Source organism: Lutjanus erythropterus, chromosome 21 (assembly GCF_056507025.1).
Source record: "Lutjanus erythropterus isolate fLutEry1 chromosome 21, fLutEry1.hap2, whole genome shotgun sequence".
Taxonomy (NCBI): domain Eukaryota; kingdom Metazoa; phylum Chordata; class Actinopteri; order Lutjaniformes; family Lutjanidae; genus Lutjanus; species Lutjanus erythropterus.
The window spans coordinates 27,824,010-27,837,248 of NC_139337.1; the positions used below are offsets into that span (position 1 = coordinate 27,824,010).

The 13,239-nt window shown below is 39.6% G+C and overlaps 1 protein-coding gene across 2 annotated transcripts in view; it reads right to left on the reverse strand.

The window, feature by feature from the left end:
- Window positions 1-13,239, reverse strand: part of LOC146307791 (cadherin-18) — a 167,993-nt gene that overhangs the window by 32,770 nt on the left and 121,984 nt on the right. For both annotated transcript variants that reach the window (XM_084746854.1, XM_084746853.1), the window contains 2 exons: window positions 12,577-12,830; window positions 4,859-4,995 (listed from right to left, as the gene is read on the reverse strand). In XM_084746854.1, coding sequence (XP_084602980.1) covers window positions 4,859-4,995; window positions 12,577-12,830 — 391 coding nt within the window. The remainder of the gene's footprint in view (window positions 1-4,858; window positions 4,996-12,576; window positions 12,831-13,239) is intronic.

A 13,239-nucleotide genomic window follows, 5' to 3' on the forward strand; every position in this document is an offset into this window, starting at 1 on the left:
TTATTTGCTCATTATGCTGCATGAGCAACTCATAATCATATAGATCATACACCTTGCCTCTTACTTTAATATCAAATAACAGTCTTAATGGCAACAAAATGCCACCGAAATACATGAAAATAGTTTAAATGCATGATTTAGCCCATAAATTATGATTTGACCTACCGGATTATGAGTTCATATTTATTGCAGTATATGCCATTTACATCTGTAGAGAATTATAGCTCCATTAGCACAACAATGTCAAGCTAGTGCTCTTAGCTGTGATATGAGACAGTAATGTCATTTAATTTTCAGCTCTTATGAGGCCTGTATGAAGCAACAACAAAGACTACACAGACTAATTTGTTAATTTGCACCAATTGTACACCATTGTACAAATGTGAGCCATCATAGATTTATGCTCAATATAGGGAGGTTGAACTAGTCTCAAAGCAAATAAACTTAAAACATTTGGAATGGTTAAAGATTTTTCTCCAGTCTCATTTCCAGTTCTCCAGTTGAAATGCCCTAAAGCAGTAACTGTCAGCTGGTGGCCTGTGGGCCACAGCTGGCCTGCCAAAGCTTCCCATCCAACCCGCAAAATGGCTATTGATTAAAGTTTTGCGATACTTATATATTTGCAGTATTATAATCTTTGACGGATTCCCAGAAAAAAAAAAAGCTGTAGAAAATTACTGTTAATGCAAAGTGAACATCTCCTACTGCTGCAGCCTCACATTAAGTGCTGAAACAAGGGACACAGGGAATGCATGGTGTTTGTCAGTCAATTTAGCACTTCCCGCAATCATTCACAACAGTGAATGACAGCGGATCAGTTTGAAATATTTCACAAGTGATATAACTAGAAGGTGCAGCCGCAGTGAGCTAGAGCTGCCTGTCACCTCCACACCTCCAACTTCTAAGCCAGGGCACCAAGTCCTGTCACTTTGCACTGCTGTTCGCAGACTCATGCCACAAGCAACATAAAATCAGGTCATGGCTGTTACAGAATAATAGAAAAAGGCCTGACTCATTATTACCTGACTTCTTTATTAAAACAACAAGAATTTGTTTGGCTTTTCCCCAGAATTCTGTGACCTGTGGCATTAAATCACATTTGGAGTTGCCACCAGTAACCGCAGGTGTCACATGCACAGCAAGACTGCAGCTGCATAACAGCATCGAAACCTGTTAAAGCTGATTAATATTTTCTTCTAATCAGGACTGCATTGTGGAATTACTTCTTCGAATTACAGATTTTAACCATCATTCTCCGGTGAACTGCTTCTTTAGTGGAGTTCTGGGAGCACTGTTTAGTTAAAGGGAAAGTTTAACACTTTTCATGTCGATGTCCAATCAGTGCTGATGGTAAATGTGGTCACGTGAAGCAATAACGTCCTCAGTGTGTGCTATATTGACCAAGAAAACTGAGTTATTCTGTTTGTGGAGCCATGCTGGCAGTTCCTACCTTTACCAGGATGCATTGCACGCAGGCTTCTGACATCCACACCCATGTTGCTGTATATCACCACCCTCGCCTATAGATTTTATTTTGTAGGGCAATACATAGTGTTAGTTGACAAAAATACTCCGCTTGCACACTTCTTGGCTCCCCAGGGGTGAAGACCAGAAAATTCAAGCTGAAATAGCCTGGAGTTCTTCCTGCATCCCACAACATCACTGTGACATCACTGGATGCAGGAAGAACTGCAGGTTTTGTAGCATAGGAGCTTAGCTCTCTCAGTCAATAAAGCATGCACTGAGGAATTTATTGCTTGAATTGACTACTGTTTACTGTACCATCAACACAAAACAGACATTCACATTAAATGTGATGAATTTTCCCACTTGGGATGGTAAAGTTTTTCGATGCACAGCAAGACATTAAACCCCAACCTATAGGGCACCTCAGTTTCCAACAAAAGAAGACTGGTTTTACTGGGTGGGTTCCAGACGTTCTACAGCATGAGTGTGGAACAGTACAGGGCTGAAAAATAGCATGCTCACTCAGCAAAACCTTCCTTGAATAGAAATAAAGTAATGCAGGTGCAGCAGTCTATTAAATTAATGTTTCAACATTTTTATTTGCTTTATATTGTGCAAAAAGTTTTCTGTACACTGTGTTTTCTTCAGTGCCTAAAGGTCTGACATTGCACCAACTGTATTAGAAGACAGCTCTGTGTGCTTTTAGATGTTCAGGAACAAGTTGATCCACAACCTAATTCACTCACTCATTACGATCTGTCTACCTGCAGTGGCTATTAGAAGGCAGAGTAAAGTCTCTGCAGGAAGGTTTACAGTGAGCTGTGCAGGGTGCTTTGTGTCTATGACACTGTGTGTCCTTGCTCATTCAGAGTGGTAAAAATTTATCATTCTGCCTTTTGACAGTGTCTTGGCATGCAACTGTATCCTTGAAGGCTAAAGGAGAGGTGAAAAGATAAAGAAACATTAGCATGCAGCACCTCTGACGGTTGGCAAGAGATTTGCCTAATTGTGATTACAAATTACCCAAGTTACCTGATAGCAATTCCTGAAGTTAGCGGGGCCTGCATTGATTTAATTAATTTTCAATGTAAGAAAGGACATTGAAACAATTGGGACTAATTTGATTTTGTAGTTAATTATAAGAAAAATACACTCTAACCTATTTGAATACAGTCTAATCAATATGCAAATGATCTCCTTCATCCTTGTTTTCTCCACACATTAATTGCTAATTTCACTATTCATTCACCTGCTATAGGGCTGTGTTTAAATACTGTTAGTGATTGTGATATTACTGTTAATAATACAATTAGAACACTTGCTGTGCTGAAAATGGGTATAGGAATGTAAATAGTGCAGTGAACTGTAGCATTCCTATGATTTACTCTTGGCCAGGGATTGAAATTTTAATAAATTTCCTTGGATCGACCATGGTACAGGCATGCTTTTCCTTGTTTAAAGATGTTTAAAGATGCAATATACAAAACAGTAGTTGTAGTGGAGTTAATGGCATCTTGAGCAGAAAATGATGTCACACCCCATATAAATGTTATCCAGGTTACCCTAGTTCTCATTTGATTTATTATCTCAATAAACAGTTTCCTAAGGAGTTTATGCTCTCAATTGCTAGTTTCAAGTCTTCTTTACATTATGATGTTCATTTTGTAAATTACGGTCCCGTTTTCAGTAAAATAGACAATAAAGCGGGATAGCCAACATAGCCAATGACGTTTTTAACAGTGTAGCCCACTTTAGGGTTATTACAAAGGTCATTCACACTGAGTCAGTCTAGTGCAACACCCAGGGCTCACAAAACTCAGATCAGACTGTCAGACTACACTGTGCTGATCAATTTCAGATCAAGATTCTGCATAGCATTGCATTGCATTTAGCTGTAATATGAGAAAAATTGTGACCAGGCAGCCGCTATTATGTATCCGGTTTTCAACAGAACGTCAGATCAAACTGTCAAACTGCAGGCAGTGCTAATCAAATATGGATGAAGATTCTGTTACCATATTGCATATTTCTCACCTAAAATGTTTTCAGAAACAGTTTTTAGTGTAAATTTCAGCTGTAATACAAGAAATATTGTAACCAGGCGCTGGTTTCCAACGCAGACTTCTGAAACTCAGATCAAACTGTCACACTAGGCAGTGTTGGTCAAATTTTCTGATACTGCATTGCATATTTGTCACTGTGTTTGTTTTCACAAAAATATTTTAGTGTACTGTTTAGCTGTAACATTAGAAACCATGGGTCCAGGCAGGCTGCCAAAATCAACTCCATGCAAGTCGCTGTACGTCACCCACCACCTCTACGCTCTCTGCCCCCCCCCCCCCCCCCCAATAATACCTAACTCAAGGCTTCTTGTTGAAGTCAGAGCCCTGCTGCAGTGGACGTGTGTCCATTAACATTTACAGTATCCTGTTGAATGAAGACACTGAAGTGAATACCTGAATAAAATCTGTTTAGTGCCTAAAAGGTGCTCCTGGTTTTATTCTGTAGGTAAAGCGAAAGTGTGCAGTGCAGATTCACATAGTCATTCCTTTTTATGGAACTCTTCTTTTGTTGATATTGATTCTGACTCCAATTTTACACGCTATGAATCTGAACCTGGACTGCTCTCTGACTATACGATCCCCTCTGGGTGCCTTGTTATCTTGTGGGAAAGGGAAAAAAAACCCCTCTGGGTAGAACTACAGCACCCACCTTTATTTTTTAATCTTTAGTTTTACTCTTTAAATCATGCTGTCATGGCACAAAACTCAGAGATGATTTGAATGCAATTCTGATAATGATTTATAATGTCTCCTATTAGCTTGGGGCTAAACAAGATGAGCATGGAAAGAAAGAGCAATCTCTTTTAAGTGCCTCTTTCAGGCAACTGCATAACAGTATTTCTTGTGTTTACTACAGTCCCTAAAGGTGTTAAAAATTGGAGAAATAGACCCTGGATATTTAAATATTTATATGTGAGAAGGTGGGGGAATGCTATTTTCAGTATGTGCAGTGTATCTATGTACGTACCTTCAACTCTGTTTATTTCCTGCTGTTTAATGTCAATATGAATGCAAAATATGTAGATAATTCTGACACAAAATGCCTTAAGAGAAGAAACTGTAGCTCTACGGCTACATTAAAATTGCTATTTCATAGAAGCACTGAGACAGAAGTCGAACACCTCTAAGTTTTACGGACTTTCTTGAACTTTCCGAGATAAAAATTGCATCAGAATCTGTTTGTACAAAAGGAAGCAGGAATCATGTCAACTCAAGAAAAAACCTACACCTGCTCACTCATATAAGAACAAACATAACACAGCAGGTGCAATGCATTCACTCGCCCACTTGTAAACATTCAGTTTATGGAAAGCAACCTGGGTACCTACCAACCTCCGAGGCCATCACAGTGATGTTGTGCCACGGCATGTCTTCCCTGTCCAGAGGCTGTGTCGTCCGTATAACTCCGCTGCTTTCATCGATTCTGAAGTACCTCACGCCTTCCTCTTTGCTGTCCAAGAAATACCTATTGGAAAATAGAAATTTTGATGTTATATAAACCACTTCAGATGCATTTTTCAAAAAAAAAAAAAAAAAAAACAGCGATGGAAAAGATGAGATACAAAAGGTCAAGAAGATGTCAGTGGATAATCTGCAGGCTGCAGGGAACAGTTGGCTGGTGGTAAACATGAATTTTCTTGATTTGACAGGTCAAAAGCTCTCAGGACTTTAAGGTTGAAACGGAACTGAATGTGGTTGAAAAGTGAAGTTTAGAAGACTATATGTTGCCATGGTTTCAAGGGAACAATCAATACGGTTTGATAGATTAATAACCAATATTTGGAATCAATATACTGTATCTTTGCAGTGTATATGAAAATGGTAGTGTCTGCTTTTTACTTTACTTTAACTTTTTAATCCACTAGGCTACATTTACTTTAGTTGGTATTATGATCAGTGTAGTTTTATGTGCAATCAGCTTCTGTTCTTTGTTCCAGGAAGGTCACAATCAACTAATTCCTCCTATCCAATCAGTGGCACCTGATCCACTTGCAAAGGTCCCTTCCCTCCACCTCCCACACTTTCTTTCTTTCTCAGCTATCAGAGTCCCTCCACATCACTTTGCTTATTCTTTTTCTTGTATTTTCTCACTGAACATTACATTTGGTTTAATCAACTTCCTTCTTTTCTTTCCTTGGTCTAGTACGATTCTCACTTGGGGCATGAGACGTCCTGAGTTCCCCCATGTGTTGCTTCCTTTGAGCCAGGGACATTTTCAAATCAGATTCAAATTTTTGGTACACAATATAAATCAACTATTATGAACAATTACTATGTATTATTGTAGAGTAATCTGCCCAGCGGTATACTATAAAGTAGGCTAATGGCCTAATTAACACTCAGATGGTGAGATCACAGACAGAGAGAGGTTCCTGCATCAGAGCCAAAGTAACTCATTTTTCAATTAATGTATTTTACCTGCAATTTATTTTCTGAATATGTATTGATATAGACTTAAAGGGGCACTCCAGGAATTTAGTATATCATAAACACAAATAAATCATCTATCAAAAAGATGCATCTTTACAACATTTAGTAAAGTTTCAACCAAGACATCTACACATTTCACCAAAGCCCACTGCATGATCGTGCCTGTGTTCTTTGCTCCACCAGTAAGAGAATATAGACAACGCAGACTTTGAGATGACATACTGCACTGTCACTGCAAAGTCACACATTTGATTACCACTATGGCCAACCTACAATTGTCTCACCCACTAGTTATGTCCTCGTGTTTCCTGTGTTTTCCCTTTTCCCTTTGTGTCTCTTATCTTCCACCTGTTTTTATGTGTGTGTGTGTGTGTGTGTGTGTGTGTGTGTGTGTGTGTGTGTGTGTGTGTGCGTGTATGTTGTGGGGGTGGCACCTCCCTCATTTTTGTCATTTTCTGATTGGCTGTTCATCCCACTCACCTGCGCCCAGCGGCACACCTGAGACCCGTCAGCTAATCAACCCTGTGGTATTTCAGCCCCGGTTCTCCCTCCATTCCACGCCAGATTGTTGTTTTAGTCCAACTGTCAGTCAAATGTCTTTCTCCCTTCAAATTGCGCATTTAAGTTCACTTCCAGCCACTACCCCTACTTGCTCATGGCTTCATCAGCCATCAGCTTCTTTTACCCCCCCCCCCTTCCATTTTCCCCTCAACCAACTTCATTAACTAGCAATAAAAAAAAAAAAAAACTTTTCTTGAGTCTTTTATGGGAATTTATTAGGTCACAAATTGCAAGAATGATGGTCTAAATTGTCCCACCCTAAAGGCTGCAACAAACTCCGGAGACTCAGGAAGATGTCAATCAATTAAAGTCTATACTCGCCCACACAGTCCTGAGCACAGGTCTAATCAGCCAGATTAACTGAAAACACCTGTGTGGCCATTCAGGGGCTTTAAAAAACAACTGTCTTGCATATTAACATTTAGCGATACTGCTTTATTGAAGCTCACCAGTTGTTGTAAACACTTGTCTATGGCCGGCTGTCTACTGTCTTGCTGTCACAGATTTTCTCAGTTACTTCTTGCCTTCTGTTTATGCATATTTGTTATGGTTGGGTTAGATTAGGTTAGTTTTCATCTGTTGTCCCTGTCCAGATGCAGAGTTACCAGCCCTTTTTGCAGTATTGTATAGTGAGGACACAAGCTAAGAGGCTTTATGCAACAATCCTAAGTAAACCACTTAGCTTTGCATAAGGCTCAAACTTAAGTTTGAAACTTAAGGTGGTTTATGCCATCAAGCAAACAGACTAAGATACAGTCTCTTAGTCCCTTTTGGTCAAGCTCCAAAAATACTGGATGCAACACCTCTTATACGCAACAAATTGATTAAATTAGTTTGACCGCCAATGCTTGGTAAATGCCACCGTCTTCGAAGTTTATAACGCAGGCTTTCTGTTGGCAGTTCGCAGTCTCCAAGCCCAACAAGAGATAACAGATGATATCATCAGGGTTACTTTTTTTAAAGTTTGGAAAGCTCCCTCAGGAGGTGCAGAAGACATTATACAACTGGTTTCACAGACTGAGTATTACCACTCATTACGTGTAAACTGACCTTTGTGTAAAATCTAAAACGGCCCCTTTAAGCCAAATGGTAGTTAAATGCCTCAGAACACACAGGCACTTTTTCCAGCCTTGGCTTTAGTTCAACACTTCTACTGAGGCCTTAGGAAGAGCATTTATTTACTTTTGTTTATGTCATCTTTGGTAACGAAATGCATAAAACCAGAAAACAAAACCTAACATTAAAGATAAGAGATTCAGTCAACCAAAATCAGGTGGCGAAATGAATAACGTGCAGATGCAGCACAAGCCGAGGGGCATGCTCTTGTTTTTCTGCGATTCTCAAAGTCTTTTCCCACCTCCAAAGCACACGAGTAGAATAATCCCTACAGCATTTTTTTTTTTTTTTTTTTTGGTTAACGGACTTCAGGTATTGACAGAATGTTCTGAAAATACATATTTCTAAGTCAAGAGCAATTATCTTCAACATTTAATAATGACAAAAGGCGATGTTCGGCTGGAAATGTTTACACTGTTGTAATGGCTTTCTAGCAATGCTGTTATCAAACTAGAAGCGAAGCAGTCAGTGGAATACAAAGCAGAAATGGGCTCAGCTGCTTGTCTCATGAGTTCAAGCACGAAATGAGCATTGACTGTGTATTCCCTAATTTACCTCTTAATGACCTATTTACACCTTTAATCCAGCATTCATTCTCCTGAGTAATATGGCCTAAGTCGACAGTTTTCAATTGACATGGGAGATGGAAATTGTATAGGGATATTAATGCCAGAATTGCATTTATTTGAAATAATGAACTTTTATTTTTTAGCCTGGATTGCTTACAAGTGCACCCAGCACCCGTAGAAATGTTGCCATGATCTATTAAGGGCTCAGGCTCATAAGAGCATGGAGGCTTTTCACTAAGAGTTAAGGTGCTAAACATTTGCTTTGTCAAGGATAAATCCACTGAAAAAGCACTTCTTGTTAATTACTACTACTACTGGTGTTACAATTTGTGCATTTTGTTGTTTGGTGGTTCATTTTCTTCTTTTTTTCCTGCAGATAATAGCCCGGAGTGCAAGATGTTACTCTTTCATAATTATTTTCCAGCACATTTTGAAAGCGAAAAATATTTTTCTTCAGTAAACATCAGGTTTTCTTATCTTATTAGAATCATATATGCTGCACATGTGCATATTTTTATTTGTACAGTAAGAGCCTCTTTCTTTGGCATTTTGTATGGCATTTAAAAGAGTTGAGGTATAGATGGTAGTCTAAAAAGTGTTTTCTTTGCAAAAGCCTTGGAGTGCACTGAACATCAGCTGGAGAGCACTGATCAATAAAAACTAAAAGTCTATAGTGCTGCAGCCCGGTGAGGTGGTAATGCTCATTGCACAAGACAAAAACACAATAGTTCAGTGGATAAACTGAGAGGCAACTTTGCTGTTTATAAATGGGGGCAACATTTAAAAGTTTGCATGTGGGTGGTTACAGAGACGGTGCCATGTTGCTGCCTAAGTCTTAAGGGTTTGTTTTCCATGAAGTGGTCATTTTAGGACATCTCAGACTCTGGATGAGCACTACATTTTCAGACTTGGCTCGGCACTTATTAATCAAAGCGTGGAATTATAGCTCTGTAAAGATAAACACGAGTCGCACACAGAGGATGATCACACGCTTTACAAATCTCAACAACACTCCATGCAGCCCTGCTTTAAAAAAAAAAAAAAAAAAGGTGGCTCGCTGCTCTAACCTTCCATCTGGAGTTGGATGTTATTTGCAGCCTGGAGAAGCAGGTTCAACCTTCCTTGCTCAACTGTTCTTTGAGCTGACTCATAACATTTTGCTGATGTATCTTAACACGCCAATCTTCCAATGTTAGCATGCTAGTTTGACATCTCCAAATAAAGTGGATAGTGGGTGATAACTGAATGTCATTAGTATCAGAGATTTCCTGATGGTGTGATTAGAAATGTTGTTCAAGTTCACACTTCTCAAGAGCTCAAAGTTGAGTTCACACATACTAAAATTAACTAGTTTGTGTTCATCGTCTTTGAGATGCCTCCTGTGATGCTCTGTGGTTTTGCCAAATCTGTACTGGTGGAAGCAGCTCTACCGTCACACCAGCCTGTTCTCATTCTCAACTCATCAAATACCAACATTTTGTCCACCTTAGTACCTTGTGCATCAGTATGAGACACTAAAGGGCGGTGACAAAATGTCAGTAGTTGACAAGTTGGGGTTAGAACCGGTTGTAGACCCTTGTTGATTCCCAGAAGTGTGAATCTGTGAATGGTACTTCACATCTAGCAGGACCAAAAAGTACAAAGTCATTAGGATTGACATCATCCTCTGAACATGAACATTCGTGTTCAAATAATAACCTTTACTTTAAATAACTAACCTGCCTTTGGAGGTGGATTTTTCATGTGAATTTCCTCCAAAGTATTCAGGAATCTTGTTTTGTAGCCTTTCCTTTGATATAAAATTCACTACTTTCATCAGGTTATTCAACATTTCAGCTGTTTGCACTTAACAAGGACAAAAAAATCAGTTAAAACAAGCTGAAGATGGAGCTGCAGTGAAATGGCAGCCAGGCGAAGATGTTTTCACAAGTGCTCCTGATGATTATGGTAATGTATAAGAGCAACCAGAGGTAATGAGCCATCAAGGCTTCGTTTGGCTATTTAGATGTCAATTTCAGACCAGCATTTGATATGTCACTTCAATAACGTGTTTATTTCATCGCATGCATGGGCAGACTGATGATCAAAGAGAGCCAAATACTGATCCCTGCTGCATTCTGCATTCTGATGCAAACGTGGGGAGCAGTGGCACAGTTGTTTGGCTTTTTTTCTGGGTTCAAGTGGATGTCATCGAAGTGCTTCCCGCTGGCTCCTTCTTTATGTGGCGAACATTGGGAGTGATGTACCGCAGGAATGGACGAGGAGGAGGTATCCCACAAGGAGAGCAGGGAATCTCTTTCATATGGAAATTACCGTCTTGTTTACTACAAATCTTTCACAAAGTCTTAAGATTCTGACGTGAATCAAAGAATCATTTTTTTTTTTTTACCCTGCGTCTTCCTCCCATTTGAAATTCATCATCAATTTATCAACCGCAGAGCTCTCCCCTCCAAAACAGGGAGGACAGAAGCGTGGTCGTAAGTCTCTGCTTAATGCTGTTTAGAAAGCCCCCTGGGCCCTGCAGCCCATGGTCAGGCTTTAAACTATGACCCTATAACATAAAGTATACTACCAACCGGAGATTGCTTCTTATTGATATATCAGCAATACTTCATCTCACGAGGAGCTCCATGTTTACGGGTACTCCATCATTTAAACCAAGGCTAGACAGGGAATTCAAATTAAAACAAGCAGTGCAGAGTTGCTTGAGTGTAATGTCATGAAACGAGGTACCTGTGCAGAGCAAAAACCTCGGATTAGTCCACTGCCTAAGGGTGATATCAATCTTTTTTCAACAGTACACAAGCAATGCGTTTAGAGCGCATACAAATGTGCTAAGCAGTTGTATTGCCTCAGGTTACTTCACAGGCTTGCAGACAAAATAACCATCTATCTGATGATGCCAAAAAATGAGAGAGACTCACTGTGCATATGGCTTGTTCTTGAAACGTTCTGGGAAACGTTAATGGCATGTGTAATATTGGGAGCATGATGCCACTGGAACATACTGCAGTACAAATGTAGGAATAAAGGGGCTAAATAGAACCATAAAGGGTTCTTCGGCTCGTCATGATGGAAATAAATCTTGGACTTTATCTTGTTATCCCTGCCAGTGTCATATATGCAATGTCAAACTAAACTTGTCCCTATAGGAGAACTCTTGGTTCCTGGTAAAACCAAATAGGTATCACTTAGAACCCTTTCAGAGGGTTCTACCTAAAACCAAACAACCAACCTTCTATATTCCAAGGATTTTGTCTAGAACCCACTCAGGGTATTTTCTCAAGAACCTTTCTATATTCCAAGGGTTTTATCTATAACACACCCATGGGGTTCTAACAACAATTCTTTATTTTATGGTACAAAGAACCCTTGACAAAATGTTTTTTTTTCCCCAAACAGGGTCATTTGGATGGAAAGGGTTTTTAATGGAGCCCTTTGTCTCACAAAGAGCCCTGGTTGAATCATTTCTTCAAAAAAGGGTTCTTCAGAAGCAAGTGCAAGTTTGGGTAGAACCTCAGCCTTTCAGGTAGAACCCTTTTGGAACCCTTACGTCTGAGAGTGTAGGCTACATCTTTATATCTCTTTCCCATTATAATGTATATTTGTGTGATCCAACATAAAAACTACCTGGAAAAACAACTAAAGAAACTGCATCATGTATCATTTCATATGTGAATATTATCAGATACATGTGCAAACTACAGTATCAAGTCTAGCTTTAAAAGGTGCAATTATGTAGGGCAGAGAAATGGCATGCAAATTGGAGTTTTAGTTAGACAAACATTTCTTGGAGGCAGAAATAATCTTATTAGTTGACTTAAACCTCAGTGGGCAAATCCAGAGCACCTCAGAGACATCTCACTGGTAAACCTGAATGCCAAAAAATGAAACTCTGATCAAAAGATGAATAAGTAAGTGAGCCCTTCCTGATAAGCTGCAACCAGTTTGGCAACCCATCAACTTTCCTCATTAACAAAATTCCTACATGACACACATGTGCTTTACCAACTCGGCTAATTTGAACGGAGATTCTAGCCAGGCTTTTTGGAATTTTTTTTAGAAATCAATCTGGCAAAAACTGTGATGTTTCTAAAAAAAAAAAAAAAATACTTTTTTGGCAACCAATTAGTTGACAAAATGACAGAGTAACATTGGCTGCTGGTCACATTTGAAAGAGCACTCAGCAGCCTCAAAATAAGCCTCATAATATTAGCAACCTCCTCTCTTACCCTTGGCTTTTGCAGTGGGCTGATCTGATATTTCTTAACAAGAAAAATAATAAGACAGTATGCCTGCTCTGCCGCTGATTATCTGTATATGCAGATAGTATATACTGTGTATATATACTGTATACATAGCTGTCTTACCTGACAGGACTGTTCCTGCTGTCAGGATCTCGAGCTGTCACAGCGCCCACCTCCGTGCCACTCGGTGCATTCTCATATACGTCCAAGATATAATGATCTAAAGAAAAGACAGGGGCTTCGTCCACATCCCCGACTGTGATTTTCAGAGAGGCGGTGTCTTTGAAGGATCCCAGATAGGAAAAACGAGGATCCACATGTGTATTCACGCCCTCGATGTGGAGGGTGTAGGTCTTCTTTCTCTCATAGTTCAGAGGCTGTGGAGAAAAGGCACCAGAGGGAAATGTGATTAGCACGCTCACAGAACAAAGTAGCTACACTTTTATCTGGATGGATCAAGTGACAGAAAGTGAATGTTAACTCAGGGCTTACTTAAATACAGTACTGGTTGCAAGTCTGCATGGGTGAGACACACAAATATTAATTGTAATCACTTTGGAGTGAGAAAAGTGTCAGAAAAACTGAACAGAAAATAAGGTTAATTTTAGAGTAGAGATGGGACCCATCCAATCCAATGTTGTTACCAGAGCTCGATACTGATGGAAGGCAGAGATCTCAAACTGGCTTGGGGCCACTGACGGTATTATCATCTCATAGGGGGGCTGCCACTTCAACGTTAAAGTATAGGAAAGCAGAATACTGCTGAAAATGTACATATTGTTTCCA